The sequence below is a fragment of the Channa argus genome, chromosome 3 (assembly GCF_033026475.1).
Source record: "Channa argus isolate prfri chromosome 3, Channa argus male v1.0, whole genome shotgun sequence".
Lineage (NCBI taxonomy): Eukaryota > Metazoa > Chordata > Actinopteri > Anabantiformes > Channidae > Channa > Channa argus.
Window position 1 is genome coordinate 2,285,723 of NC_090199.1, and position 15,224 is coordinate 2,300,946.

General features: G+C 44.0%; 2 protein-coding genes across 5 annotated transcripts in view; one reads left to right on the plus strand and one right to left on the minus strand.

The window, feature by feature from the left end:
• LOC137124439 (protocadherin Fat 4) overlaps nucleotides 1-4,782 on the plus strand; it is a 44,336-nt gene extending 39,554 nt beyond the window's left edge. The window contains exon 35 of one of the 2 annotated variants that reach the window (XM_067499435.1): nucleotides 3,939-4,782. In XM_067499435.1, the coding sequence (XP_067355536.1) occupies nucleotides 3,939-4,055 (117 nt within the window). In that variant the 3' untranslated portion in view covers nucleotides 4,056-4,782. Of the gene's footprint in view, nucleotides 1-3,615; nucleotides 3,710-3,938 lie in introns of those variants that run through there. The other variant, XM_067499436.1, reaches the window with a different exon arrangement.
• A 291-nt stretch (nucleotides 4,783-5,073) lies between these two features.
• The window catches only part of usp34 (ubiquitin specific peptidase 34), a 52,673-nt gene continuing 42,522 nt past the window's right edge, over nucleotides 5,074-15,224 (minus strand). For 2 of the 3 annotated variants that reach the window (XM_067499425.1, XM_067499424.1), the window contains exons 63-78: nucleotides 15,014-15,118; nucleotides 14,622-14,769; nucleotides 13,764-14,068; nucleotides 13,260-13,589; nucleotides 12,541-12,698; nucleotides 12,285-12,363; nucleotides 11,988-12,114; nucleotides 11,726-11,833; nucleotides 8,627-8,731; nucleotides 8,130-8,254; nucleotides 7,925-8,048; nucleotides 7,672-7,751; nucleotides 7,440-7,580; nucleotides 6,954-7,094; nucleotides 6,698-6,854; nucleotides 5,074-6,539 (exon numbers count right to left, since the gene is read on the minus strand). In XM_067499425.1, the coding sequence (XP_067355526.1) occupies nucleotides 5,806-6,539; nucleotides 6,698-6,854; nucleotides 6,954-7,094; nucleotides 7,440-7,580; nucleotides 7,672-7,751; nucleotides 7,925-8,048; nucleotides 8,130-8,254; nucleotides 8,627-8,731; nucleotides 11,726-11,833; nucleotides 11,988-12,114; nucleotides 12,285-12,363; nucleotides 12,541-12,698; nucleotides 13,260-13,589; nucleotides 13,764-14,068; nucleotides 14,622-14,769; nucleotides 15,014-15,118 (2,967 nt within the window). In that variant the 3' untranslated portion in view covers nucleotides 5,074-5,805. The remainder of the gene's footprint in view (nucleotides 6,540-6,697; nucleotides 6,855-6,953; nucleotides 7,095-7,439; nucleotides 7,581-7,671; nucleotides 7,752-7,924; nucleotides 8,049-8,129; nucleotides 8,255-8,626; nucleotides 8,732-11,725; nucleotides 11,834-11,987; nucleotides 12,115-12,284; nucleotides 12,364-12,540; nucleotides 12,699-13,259; nucleotides 13,590-13,763; nucleotides 14,069-14,621; nucleotides 14,770-15,013; nucleotides 15,119-15,224) is intronic. The other variant, XM_067499426.1, reaches the window with a different exon arrangement.

Genomic DNA, 15,224 nt, shown 5'->3' on the forward strand with positions numbered 1-15,224 from the left:
TATTTATTCATATTTTCTCTGCAGTCATATCCGAATGTTTTCTGCTCCTTCTACATTAATTTGTATATTATTTGTGATGCACCGCATAGGAACTACTTTTCTTTCCGCCGATCCGCCCCATGATCCACAATCTTCAACTAAACTTCTTCGACACGTGCTCGGCCGCCTGGCGGCTCCGCCTCCAAACACAGGCAGCATTTCGGAGCGAAATGTATCATTTTTATTCACGGACTATTTCGCTACGAACGTTCTGTTTCCAGAGAATTATAGAAATAGGCAAAGTGTGTCTAATCTATAATTGGTTTTAAACAAAGGGAAGGAAATACAGATGGGTATATAAGACATACATGTAGATGAGGGCGAGTCATGGATATCAAGTGACATAAGCTGTTCACCTGATAAAGAAAGTGTCATGCTGTTGTCATGGAGATAAGTCAGAACGTTAATACGTTTTATTTAAAATAATGAAAATGTTAAAAATGCCAATAGGTTGAACAATGATTTTGCTGTCGTTTTAATGTTTTTAATTATTCCCTGTAAGGGCTCACGTGATTGTGTTTCATCGTGATCAGATGACAGAATTAACATAACACTCTGGATATCGGATCGGATCGATATCGCGATCAATGATTTTGCTGTCGTTTTAATGTTTTTAATTATTCCCTGTAAGGGCTCACGTGATTGTGTTTCATCGTGATCAGATGACAGAATTAACATAGCACTCTGGATATCGGATCGGATCGATATCGCGATACTAGCCAAGCTATTACTTGGTATCGGATCGAATCTGAAATCACTGGTATCGCCCATCACTAGTGAGGATATGGGATCATACCATTATGTAAAAACAGAGAGTCGGGTGCTGAGAAGTGGAGCAGCGATTCACTGCAAGTTAACTGTCAGATAGCGGTGAGCAGACTGTGTACTGTTGGCATAATTGAAACTATGAGTGACACCCGAAAGAGAAGCCGCATCTGGCTCCAGTTTAAAGACAATGGAAACACCAAAGCAGAGTGTGTTCACTGCAAGATGAAAATTACTTTAAGAGCAGGTTCCACCACAAACCTGCATAGACATATGAGAACTGTCCATCCTACAGTGCAGTTAGAGGAGAGAGGGAAAGCTGCCACACATCTACAGATCCTGGTGTGTCTCATCCCAAAAAAAACAGCAAGTGCAGCAGCATCTACAGGCTTCCCCACACATGCAGGTATAACCTCTCCTACTGCAACTCCAAGAAAATAAGCCAGTTTGTACCCAAAGTGATGATCCCATCCAAACAGCACAGCATTGATGAAGAGTTGGCTAAAATGATAGCTACTGATTTCCAACCCTTTTCCATTGTGGAGGACAGAGGTTTTAAAAGTTTTGTCAAAACTTTAAATCCCACATTCTCTACCCAGTAGAAAAACATTGTCCCAAACAACAATACCTAAACTATATGACAAAGAAGACGCATTATGGCAAGAAAGGGTGAAAAAAGCTCCATCAGTTTGCCTGACAACTGACTGCTGGACCTCCAGAACCACATGGTCTTTCATGGCTGTCACTTGGCATTTCATTGAAAATTACAAGATGACATCTTGTCTTCTGGACTGATTTGAGTTCACAGACAGACACTGCAGAAAACCTGGCAGAGGAGCTAGTAAGAGTGTCAAGTAGAGGAGAAAGTGGTGCTGTGTGAGCAACTGTGCTCTGTGGACTTATTTGCTGTTTTGTTGTTAATTTGTGCAATAAAATGTTTGATTAAATAATAAACAAAAAATGGTTTTGTAACAGAATAAATGCACAAAATCAGGCAATTATAAGGATTCTCACAAAAACACTGCACATGAAAAGGTTTTCAACAAACAAACCATGAGGTTTTGCAAAGCTATTGTAAAATAAAGGCCTATAAAAAAATCCTAAATTAAGAGCCGTTCAGGAGTCGAAAGCTGTCTGAAAAGAGCCGAACTTCCCATCACTAGTGCACAAGCTTCTGTTTGCAGCCTGTAACTGTCGCCCCCAAGTGGACAAAAGTCAACACGATGCAGATTTTATGAGTCATAGTTTGAACAAAAATGCATTAGATGTTCCTCAGATTTTTACTACTTCTTCCTTTGGGCAGTTTCCTTTCAGGAGTCTCCACAGTGAATCATGTGCCTCCATCTAACTCTGTCCTCTGCATCCTCTTCACTCACACCAACTAACTTCATGTCCTCTCTCACTACATCCATAAATCTCCTCTTTGGTCTTCCTCTAGACCTCCTGCCTGGCAGCTCCAACCTCAGCATCCTTCTACCGATATATTCACAGTTTCTCCTCTGAACATGTCCAAACCACCTCAATCTGGCCTCTCTGACTTTATCTCCAAAACATCTAACATGAGCTGTCCCTCTGATGTACTCATTCCTGATCCTGTCCATCCTCGTCACTCCCAAAGAGAACCTCAACATCTTAAGCTCTGCTACCTCCAGCTCTGCCTCCTGTCTTTTCTTCAGTGCCACTGTCTCTAAGCCGAACAACATCTCTGGTCTCACCACCGTCTTGAACACTTTTCCTTTCATTCTCGCTGATACACTTTTATCACACAACACACCTGACACTTTTCTCCACCCGTTCCAACCTGCCTGCACTCGCCTCTTCACCTCTTTTCCACACTCTCCGTTGCTCTGAATCGTTGACCCTAAGTACTTAAAGTCCTGCACCTTCTTCACCTCTGCTCCCTGTAACCTCACTGTTCCACCTGGGTCCCTCTCATTGACACACAGGTATTCTGTCTTGCTGCAGCTAAGCTTCATTCCTCTGTTTTCCAGAGCAGACCTCCACCTCTCTAGATTTTCCTTCACCTGCTCCCTGCTCCCACTACAAATCACAATGTCATCAGCAAACATCATAGTCCATGGAGATTCCTGTCTAACCTCATCTGTCAGTCTGTCCATCACCACAGCAAACAAGAAGGGGCTCAGAGCTGATCCTTGATGCAGACCCACCTCCACCTTGAACTCCACCTCACCAATGTCTTACAGCTCTCATACATGTCCTGCACCACTCTAACATACTTCTCTTTCACTCCAGACGTCCTCATACAATACCACAGCTCCTCTCTCTGCACCCCGTCATACGCTTTCTCTAAATCTACGAAGACACGATGCAGAGGTTCCTGCCCCACTCTTACCACATGTTGAAGTGTCCCTGGGCAAAACATTGAACCCCCATCCCCAGCTGTGCAGCTCCAGTCCCAAGCCTGGTAGAAATTGGGGATGAATGTGTCAGGAAAGGCATCTGGCATAAAAAAAGAAGAAAAAAAAGTGCCTAAATGACAAATGTGGCGACTATGAACTCACGGGTTAAACAGAAAGGCCAAAAAAAAAAATAAGTTCCTCATCTGGACACATCTTTCTTTAAAATCGGCATCAGTACGCTTCTTCATTCCTCCTGCATCCTCTCACTCTCCGTGATCTTCTTAAACAAACTAGTCAGAAACTCTGCTCATCAGGACCAACTGCCTTTCCACTCTTCCTCCTCTTCAAAAAAAATTTGATTCTCTTGTTTAAATATCAGCAACCCGACACATTAACTCCTGTCAAGACAATTAACTGTCAAACTTGTGTGTGTCCCCACATTGTGTCTCAGGTTTAAGAGGAAGGAGAAAAACCATGATTCAGATAAGGAGCGTTTTAACATTGACCAACCTGCAGAAGGATACACGTAAGTCCTTGGTACAAACTCTAAAACGTTCTAGTTCTGCAGGTGACACGTCTTGTTTTATTAATGGAATTCTAATATCTATGTTTCAGAAACTACCAAAGAGGTGAACATAATCAATTTATCTTCTACAATGTTTTCAAATGATTTTGTTTGCTTTGTCACATCAGACCTTTTCTCTAAAAGCACTTTGGGCCTCAGCTGTTGTTTGGAAATGTTTTCTATGAATAAAGACTTGTTTTGTGTTTCAGGGACAGATGAGACCAGGGGATGAGCGACAGAGGACGGACAGACAGACTAATGACAGTGTGAGAATTAGAGGAAACAGAAATGCTGACACTAACAGAAGCTGCACTTCCTCCCTCTGATCTATAAACTACTACTGAACTCAAATTAAATTTAATTAAAAAAAACCCAACTGATTATTACATTTACTAGTTTTCTCACCATAATTATTTAATGTGTTTCTTTCATGAAACGTTTGGCACATGAATTTATTACTTTAGGGTGATTTTAATCAATAACTGACAGTAACTGTTAAATATCAATTCACATATCTGGTAGCACATGAAGACATCATGTGAGCAACTGTGAGTGAGTTTTATTCCTGAAATGAGCTTTGTTCAATTTGAACAGTGTTTTTAATTCCAGCAGGTTTCAGTTGCTATTGTTTCCTATTAATTCCTACAGTCTCTTTTTGCATGGAAGATTATGAGACAATTTGAAAGCTAGTTATTGATCCATCAAGTTTTACTTTCGTTAACTGGCAGCAGTGAATCAAATGCAGAATGACTTTTTCCACTTACCTTGGTTTTGTTTACTTCAAACTACCGAAACCTTAGACATGTGGCAGAAATTCAGAACGCACAAATGTTCTTTCACGGATAAGAAAAACTTGCCAGATTGTTCTCGATTCAGATGAGTTTAAAGTTAAAATGGTAATTTCAAAAGACTTCAACTGCAGAAAATCACATTACTGACGTTTATTATAAAATACGGAGCAGGTGGCGTCTCACACAGCTTGGAAAACTTTTCAATTTGTTTAACCTGACATTTCCATGTTCACTATGATAAAATTTTTATAAAAAAAAAAAAACAAAAAACGTACTTACATTATTATACGTACCAGATTTTTTGATCCACTTAGCATTTTGTAGGTCTGTGCTGCAGAAGAGCAAATGCAGCCTGTATTTTTCTGAGTGAGGGAAAGAATAAAAATCTCACACCTCCATGTTTTTCTGTTCATAATTCTTCATATTAAAACAGTTTATTAATTTATTCTCTATTAAAATAAAATCAGAAGGAATCAGAACACAGCAGAAGAAGCAAAAATAAACAATAGATTATGGAATGTACTTCAGTAAAGAAAATAAAAGCTCCAGCTGGTCCAACAGGGGGGGCTTTATTTCAACTACAGTCAAATAAAGCACCGCTTTCATATATTCATATATATATAAAGATATTTATATATATATTTATATAGTTTTCATATACACCTTCAGGCAATGACTAGAGAAGATTCTTTACAGAATCAAGTTTCTTGTGGTTCTCTTAATTTACAGGTAAACTTAGTTTCTGGATAATTAAACCACAGAAAAGTCAAGGCAACTTTCTTTTGCCTCGTTCATAAAGTACAAAACTGGCACAGAGGACGACCATTTTATACACAGTAAAAATGCAATAAAATTAAATTACATACAGAGGAGACAAAAGTTCTGTAAACCTTTCCCCGTTACAGCAAACCTCAAATAAAATCACTTTCCTAAACAAATTCAAATCAGTATAAAACACACACAAACAAAACAAAGGTTTTTTGCCCTATAACGTGCCATAGCTCGTACGGCTTTTTCTGTTTTTTCTTTATTTGTCGAGCGAGGGGTTGTCTGTGCGTTTTATAGGTTTTATAGAGCGAAACGACACGGCGGGAGCCACTGAAGCTGGACTGACTGAACATCAGCAGAAGGCAACGAACAGCAGCGAATGAACAGCAGAAGAAGAGAAACAGGAAACGTGATTTCCTCTGAGCAGATTTCAAAAAAGAGAAACGAGAGAAAAAAAAAAACAAACAAAGAAAAAAGGTTTTGTTAAAGATCTCATAGTGGCTGTGAGTTGATTATGTCATGATGAGGGCGGGCCTTTAGCAGACAGTTTGGTTACTATGGCGATGGTGGCTTCCACCGTCCTATAGAGCATGTCCAGCATGTCAGGTGGGGCACTCGGGAACGCCTGCGAGGAAGAAGCGTGGCCACTGCAGGGCTCTGGACCCTCCCCCACCAGCCCAAGGGCTGATGGGAAGCCAGTGTCCTCTGAGAGGGGAGGGGCTGAGCTGCTGCTGGTCTTTAAGCTGGCCTCCTTCACCTCCTCATGGGCAGATGCCGCCTCCTCCCTCCTCCCCTCCTGCTGCCCTGCATCCTCCTCCTCACCTGTTGCCATGAGCTGCGGTGGCTCTCGCTCCTCCCCGTCCCCCTGTGTAAACCCCTCGCCAGCCTCCTGCAGCAGGGAGGAGGATGAGGAGAATGAGGAGGAGGAGGATGAAGACGCCTCCATCTTCTCTTCCTTGGGGGAGGAGCCCAGGTTTCCCGAAGAGACGGGAGCGGGGTCAGGGGAAGGCGGGTCCTGCTCCGTGCCGGGGTCGATTAGAGAGGAAGAGTCACGAGTCTCAGTGTCCGATGTGCTGGTGGGGGTCAGCGGCTCCTGGGGGTCGGGCTTTGGCTCGCTGCAAGAGGGGAGGGCAGATGAGGAGGAGGTGGTGGAGGCCACGCAGAGCGGAGCAGCTGCTGCTGCTTCACTGGGTCTGTCATCGTCACTGCTCACCCTCCGCCGCTTCACCGGGGTCGCCCCTTCCTCCTCAGCTGACACACAAACACACAGTTAATATTCACATGAATGGAGCCACTAAGAGATGATGATGATGCTGATGATGATGATAACAGTAACCCCCATTTCTATTGGTAAATTCAGGGGAACACACAAAGACATCGCTACAGAAGTTGCTTGTTTTCAGTTGCACCTTTGGCCTTGTGGTCCTTGGCCTCCAGCTCCAGAGCGTTACGCTGCTGGACACAAACACGACAGCGAACCAGCAGCTCCTGCAGGGTCGGGCAGAGGCCCGGGTCAATGGCCTGAGGCGGCTGCACGGACAGCAGCAGCACCAATGCCCTCAGGTCCTGATATCCGGACAGAGAGAGAGAGGGAGAAGTGAACAAAAACAGGAATCTGGAGACAGGACGATTGTTGCAAGTGTGTGTGTCTCTGTGTGTCTGTACAGCGTTGAGCAGGCCGCTGATCTTGCTGAGCTCCAGGCGGTGAGCCGCCAGTTCAGGCTGCAGGCTGTTCTGTTCACTCAGCAGGTTTGTCACCAAAACGCCAATCAGGTTGGAGCAGCTGGAGCCAGACAGCACCTGGACCTACACACACATTAATAAATCAGTTTTAAACATCAAACTGTCTAAAGCTGGAATAAAAGTAATTTACATTTTCATTCAGAGGTCAAATCCCAAAATTAACTCTGCAGACTGGACAACTATAATTTGTCAGCATTAGAAAAGGAAGCTAAGATTAGCATTACAAGTGTCACAAAGGGACAACGTGTTTTTATTAAAACTGGCCACATCTGCAAGAACCGTGAACATTTACATTTCTGTACAGTTTTCAAGCAAATGAAATGTCTTAAAAAAAAAAAAAGGGGGGGAAAGGGAACATGACCTCATTGCTACAATTCAATTAATGAATTTGTAATGAATATTTTGTACCTTGTGCAGGAAGCAGGTGAGGAAGGAGTAGGCCACGTTGTTGTTGAGAAACGTCCTCTCGTCCATCAGGATGCACTTGATGTACTCGCTGAACGCCGGGTCCTCGCACAGCAGCTTCACGCACGTTTTAGCCAGAACAGACTGAGAGAGCAGCACAAACAACACGGACGGATGTTTGAAACTAATCTTCCAGCCTCTTGACGTTAACGGAGGAGTTTAAAATGTGACGCACCTGTGACTGGCAGAGCTCCGTCCACAGTTTGGGGAGGAGAGCGAGGTGGAGAGGAAGTCCTTCATACGCTATCAACACACCTGAGAGAGCGAGACGGGAATTTTTGACATCAATTTCCACAATTATTTGCAGAATCCATTTTTCTCTTTATGCTTTCTGCTTGTTTGTGTTTTAAATATTGTGCCTCTCACACACACACACACACACAACAGCAACTTCTACACACACAGACACACAGACACACTGCTCGTACTTAGTTTGACAAGTGTGTCAGTGAATTTCTCGCAGTTGATGGCGACACGGCACAGCAGGTGGATGAACTGGTGGTAGGAAAGGAAGTAATCCAGCAGCATCCTGTCGTACACCTCATCTTTACCCTGAAAAACACACACACTCTTATGCTTCTGCTTGGTTTACACATAGCCAACACAACGTTCCATTTGTGTTTTAAACGTCACCCTGCTGTTCTCCACCATCGAGGGCAGCAGACACATGTTGAGCTCTGGCCTCGGAGGCCGGATGTTGTTTTTGGCTCCCATCAGCTTCATGTTCTCTCTGCAGGGCAGATACGGACCGAACGACACTGTGGGAAAACACACACGGGACGAGTGAGTCAACCTGACACTAGAACAAATTGAAGCAGTTATTTACCACCACCACATTTCTGAGGGTAAACGTGTGTGTTTATATTTTAAGTGCAAATTTAGTTTAAACACTTTTGTCTTTGCCTCTGTGTTCGATCCTCTGAGCTCATGTAAGGAAGCTTTTACTTCGTATGTTTAATTGTTGGCTGTCGTGATAAATTTGAGAAGATCCCTTAAAAAACTGCCTGAACATCAAATATAAGTTGACTAGTTTATCTATAAAAAAAAATGAGGGATGAAAATAAAAAAAGATGATGGACATTGATAAGATGATGTAAACTGGTAATGAAGAGGAGGAAGAGGAGACTTACTGGGGATGTTGCTGTGGTGGTAAGTACAGTGGTTGTGCTGCAGGAAGGGAACCAGAGTGTGCAGGAAGTCGTGTGGACTCAGCAGAACGAGTTCTTTCAGAACATCTGCAACAAACAGCACAAAACGTTCATCCCGGTCTTTGTCTGTGGGCTCGGTTACAGCCTCATTGGAAGTTTGTAAGTCCAGTTTATAATACTATTATCCATCAATCAATCAATCAATCTAGATTTATATAGCACTTTAAAAACCAAAGCGCTTTAATGCAACCGCAAGGTGGCACAAGCCAGTGTCTTCTTGTACCAGTCCCAAGTCTGGATAAATGGAGAGGGTTGTGTCAGGAAGGGCATCAGACATAAAACACATGCAACACATGTGAATCATGACTTCCATACTGGATCGGTCGGGGCCTGGGTTAACAATGACCATCACCGGCGCTATTGACCTACAGGGTACCGATGGAAATTAGACTACTGCTGGTCGAAAGAGGAGAGGAGAGAGAAGAGGAAAGCTAAGAGTGTAGGACTGACAGTAGGGACTTTGAATGTTGGTACTATGACAGGGAAGGATAGAGAGTTGATTGACATGATGCAGAGAAGGAAGGTGGACATACTGTGTGTCCAGGAGACCAGGTGGAAAGGTAGCAAGGCTAGAAGCTTAGGAGCAGGGTTCAAGTTGTTCTACCATGGGTCAGATAGGAAGAGAAATGGAGTAGGAGTTATCCTGAAAGAGGATTTTGTGAGGAATGTTCTAGAGGTGAAAAGAGCATCAGGCAGGTTGATGAGTCTGAAGCTGGAAGTTGAAGGCGTGAAGTTCAATGTTGTTAGTGGTTATGTCCCACAGGTAGGATGTGAGTTAGAAGAGAAGGAGAAATTCTGGAGTGAGTTAGATGAAGTGATGCAGAGCATCAACAGAGGTGAGAGAGTGATGATTGGTGCAGATTTCAATGAACATGTAGGTGAAGGGAACAGAGGTGATGAGAATGTGATGGGCAGGTTTGGTCTTCAGGACAGGAACATAGAAGAACAGATGGTGGTTGACTTTGCAAAGAGGATGGAAATGGCTGTAGTGAACACTTTCTTTTCTCCAGAAGAGGCAGGAACATAGGGTGACGAGCATATGAGGACTTGTATGCTAGGTTGGACACTAAAGAGGGAGAGGTGGATTTGTACAGGTTGGCCAGACAAAGAGACAGAGATGGGAAGGATGTGCAGCAGGTTAGTGTGATTAAAGATAAGGATGGAAATGTATTGACAGGTGCCAGGAGTGTGATGGGAAGATGGAAGTGGAACTTTGAAGAGTTGATGAATGAGGACAATGAAAGGGAACGAAGAGTAGAAGAGGTGACTGGTGTGGAGCAGGAAGTAGCAAAGATTAGTAAGAGTGAAGTGAGGAGGACGTTGAAGAGGATGAAGAGCGGAAAGGCAGTTGGTCCTGATGACAAACCTGTGGAGGTATGGAAGTGTCTAGGAGAGGTGGCAGTAGAGTTTCTGACTAGTTTGTTTAACAAGATCTTGGAGAGTGAGAGGATGCTGAGGACTGGAGGAGAAGTGTACTGGTACCAATTTTTAAGAACAAGGGAGATGTGCAGAGCTGTGGCAACTACAGAGGAATAAAGCTGATGAGCCAAACAATGAAGTTGTGGGAAAGAGTAGTGGAAGCTCGGCTAAGGGCAGAGGTGAACATTTGTGAGCAGCAATATGGTTTCATGCCTAGAAAGAGTCCAACAGATGCAGTATTTGCTTTGAGGATGCTGATGGAGAAGTACAGAGAAGGTCAGAGGGAGTTGCATTGTGTCTTCGTAGATTTAGAAAAAGCGTATGACAGGGTGCCGAGAGAGGAGCTGTGGTATTGTATGAGGACGTCTGGAGCGGCAGAGAAGTATGTTAGAGTGGTGCTGGACATGTATGAGAGCTGTAAGACAGTGGTGAGGTGTGCTGTAGGTGTGACAGAGGAGTTCAAGGTGGAGGTGGGTCTGCATCAAGGATCGGCTCTGAGCCCCTTCTTGTTTGCTCTGGTGATGGACAGACTGACAGATGAGGTTAGACAAGAATCTCCCTGGACTATGATGTTTGCAGATGACATTGTTATTTGTAGTGAGAGCAGGGAGCAGGTGGAGGAAAATCTAGAGAGGTGGAGGTCTGCTCTGGAAAACAGAGGAATGAAGCTGCAGTAAGACAGAATACATGTGTGTGAATGAGAGGGACCCAGGTGGAACAGTGAGGTTACAGGGAGCAGAGGTGAAGAAGGTGCAGGACTTTAAGTACTTAGGGTCAATGTTCCAATATTGAGGTGGTTTGGACATGTTCAGAGGAGAAACTGTGAATATATCGGTAGAAGGATGCTGAGGTTGGAGCTGCCAGGCAGGAGGTCTAGAGGAAGAGCAAAGAGGAGATTTATGGATGTAGTGAGGGAGGACATGAAGTTAGTTGGAGTGAGAGAAGAGGATGCAGAGGATAGAGTTAGATGGAGGCACATGATTCACTGTGGCGACGCCTGAAAGGGAACAGCTGAAAGCAAAGAAGTTGACCAAAGTGCTTTACAACAGATAAACACAGTATCTAAGGAAACAATTACAAATACATAAAAGTAAGAAAAAAACAATATGATTAAAGTAATGATTTATAAAGTTAAAAGTATAAGTAAAAAAAATAAATAGTAAAAATAAAATGATTAACTTAAAGTTACATCTGTCCTCACTACTAAGAATCAAAAGCATATTTGCTTGGATTTAAAACACACCAACTCTGTAGTGCAGCAGATATCAGGTGTAAGGAGTTTTGGAGCAGCAGAAGCAAACGCACGATCAATCTCACCACCTTTTACACCTGGATCTTGGATCTTCTAAAAGACGGTAACCAGCTGTCCGAAGCACTGTCATGATTTTATGTAGTACTGCTATATACATAACACGGCTGCAGAGTGCAACAAGAAAAAGTTCCAGATCCAGATCAGATGTGTCCGACTGCTTTCAAACTCCTAGTGGCAACACTTTCTCAAGCCAATAAGTCCTAAAGATTGTATGTAAGCACGGGAAATACTCGAGTCTGTATACGTATGTGTAACTACCAGATAAAACAAAAAAAACACTGAAGCATTACCTAAGCAGGCGTTGCGGAGCTCAGGGGGGCTGTACGAGTTGAGGAGCGTCAGCAGCTTGTGGGCAAAGTCGATTCTCTCCTGCCACTGGATCAAAGCCTGTTTTACATCTGCGGGTTGAGACGGGGAAATGTCGGCTTAGAACACACTTCAGCACACGCGGCCAAAGGTCAAAACTCTGTGATCGTCTTCATCTAGACGATCAGATGTGTCACCTACGAAAAACATACGGGCGCTCACTTTCTGTACGTGTTAAATTCTGACCTTTGCGCTGCAGGTACGGCCGGGACGCCTTGAGGACAGACAGGAAGATGGACAGCAGCTCCACCAGGTCTCCAGTCACGTGGCACGCTGTCGCCTCGTGGTACATCATGTGCAAAGTGTTGAAGGACTGTGAAGGCAGATTATAAAAATACAGTTCTTGATTTTCTTGAAGTATTTACAAAGTATTTTTATTAAATACTCAAACCTCCATAAGAAGAAATTACTAACTAAATAAATAAATAAATAAAAATCTTCAGTACAGTATTTTCTGCTCTAAGGCCCTGATCCTGATCATACCTCAGTCATGAGGATGAGTCCTCTGTTGAAGACGACCAGGAGCCGGTCCTCGTCGTTCTCCAGCAGAACCCTGAAGGCACTGAGGGATGCAGCAGAAGCACGTTAGCATTTAGGAAATAAAAGCTTCTTACAGCAGAGAATGTCCCAACTATGACAAGGTCACAATATTCAAAATGTCATTACCATCAAAGCAGAAAGAAAGAGTATTTTATGATGACGGGTTATTAAAGACACAATCACATCTGAGTGTCCTGACCTGATGAGTGTGGTCCAGCAGGAGCGTCCGTCCAAGCAGCGCAGATAGCAGCTGATGGTGGTTTTCTTAAACTGTTTAATGTCCTCCAGCTCTTCTTCCCTCATGTCAGCTCGCTGCGCCACAAACAGCTGCATCAGGTTGAACAGCTCCTCCACAGCCTGCAGAGAGCAGCACACACAGCAGAAAACAATGATTATGTTTATGTGACATGTGTCTTTGGGTTTTATCCTCCTTAATATTTCCACAATTTGTACAAGTTTGTAATTGTGATATTCAGACATATACTACGTCAGTGAGACGTTAACATTTTCTGCCCATCCTGTGGAAACTTGCATGAATTACTGAGGGGCCTCATGCACACACACAAGCCCAGAGATCATAGGGTTCAAAAAAGCTCTTGAACTAATAAAGGCTCTGTATGAAGTAAGTAAATACAACTGTAAAAACCCAAGACAAAAGAACATAGACACAACAACTGCAGAGAGATGCGACTGTGGCGCAGGAAGGTCGTCCACCAATCTCACAGTTGTTGGTTCGATACCCGGCATGTCGTGTTGCTCCTGTTGAGTGTGTGTGAACGGGTGAATACGAAGCAGTGTACGGTGCCAATAGGTGGAAAAGCGCTGCTTAACCAGCAGTGATCAACATGACTAATTTCTGCTTTGTCAACACAGACACATTTCTGCTGAAACTAATCTTAGGGCAGACTCCACACTCACCCCGGGGTACTGGCTTGCATGTGGAGTGAGGTTCTTGAAGGCCCACTGGATGTTCTGGTGCGAGGCGAGCTGACGGGTGAAGGTGGGCGACTGCTCGCAGCACATGCGCAGGATGCCGTAGTAAGCGGGCAGCATGCCGCGGTTGAACAGAACGACCTCCTGGTCGTCGTGGTCGGCCAGGATGTAGTTGAAGGCGATGTTCTTGGTCACCACAGGGTTCTGCACCACCAGCCGGACGTTCTCCGGACAGTCCACGCACACGTTGTACCAGAAGGAGAGCAGCGCCTGCTTGTTGTGGTTGGTGGCGATGGCCGGCTCTGACAGTTTGGGCTGAAGAGGAGAACACGGTCAGCACAACTGCAGCTTCAGACAACCACAAGCCAAAACTTTGGACATTTTCCAGCTCATTACACAGAAACTATCACCTGTGCTGAAGCTACTGCTCTTTTCCACATTATACCGTGTGTTTAAAACTATTCTTATTCTAACTAAACCGAAATGTACCTGGAAGAGGTTCCAGAGGTCCATGAAGTATCCGGAAAACATGAGCTTCTCCGTCTTGGAGATGAGGCAGTAGGTCATGAAGCTGAAATACTGGACCAGTTTGGTTGTGCCGTGGACACTGGCATCCACATACAGCTTCGCACGTCCCAGTAGCCCCAGCAGCAGGTTGTAGACCTGGTGGAGTACCACGGTAGTGTCGGGTGAGAGGGGCAGCTCACGAGTTGGCAGGTGGAGGGAGCGCGTGGAGCGAAACATCTGACGGAAGGAGTTGCTAGGGATGAGGGAGACGAGGAGGTATGCCGCCGCTGGAGGAGAACAAGAATTGTTCAACATCGGGAAGAAACGACCGACTGATTTTTACACTTTCAGGGTCGTTATTAGTTCTCATCATGTGTAAAGTCTTGGTTAAAGAAACTGGAAGAACACGACAAGGGAGCTGCACTTCACTCACTGACCGTAAAACAGAAGCCATCATTTACACAGGGGATGTCTGTGAGTTCCAGACTTCAAGCAGTCACAAAGTATTGGGGAAGGGACTATTTAATTCATGATTATTAATAAAACTAAGGGTCTGTTTCTAAAATAATAAAATTAATCTTAATTAGCCTTTAACTTAAGCTGGAAATAAAAAAAAAATAAAAAATTAAAAGTGGAACAAACTAACTAGATGTTTTATGTGTAGTTCACCAAGTTTTCCTTAAATAAAAACACCGTACTGGCTCTTGCCACCACTCCCACAGTAAAAGTGGGTAATAATCAAATTAGGATGAAACAGTTAAAACTCTTTTAAAAGCCAAAGTGTGAAGCACTTAAATATCCAGCCTGGTTAAACACACACTATGTGGAAAACAGTCTTACAGGTGCGGACTCGGGGGTAGTTGTGTGCCAGCAGAAAGCGTTCCACCCAGTTCTCCATGTTCTGCAGGACCCAGCTGTGGGCCAGTTTGTTCCTGGGGGTCTGAACGGCCAACCAGTCCAGACACTGTGACGGGTTGTACTCGATCACCTGGGAGACGCAGTGCAGACACGACATTTACATAAAGTTTTAAATGTTCATGTTCTAATCTGTGATTCTTCTCTCTAAAATGTGTCTTCATCTTTTTAACAGGTGCCTCTAAACATCTGGAACATCTGGTCCGTTCTCTCAAGCTTTTTCTGCTGATCACTGTCCTTCACAAATCTAATCACACAGATACCGTATTGTGTGGTGAGGTATGGATTTCTGTGTCAGTGAGAGTGGCTCCATTTACCTCCCAGATCCTTTGCAGAATGTAGGATGCGAAGGAGGGCATCCCCGGGGGTCCACCTGCAAACTCCATCAACATGGTCAGCAGCTTGAAGAAAGGATTAGCAGCCTGATAGGAAGAAAAGAAAAACGGTTGACAAACAGCTGATCTAGATTTAGATGATCTAGTTATAGACTGCAAGACTGCAACAGTACAGCAGAGATGTAAAATGTTT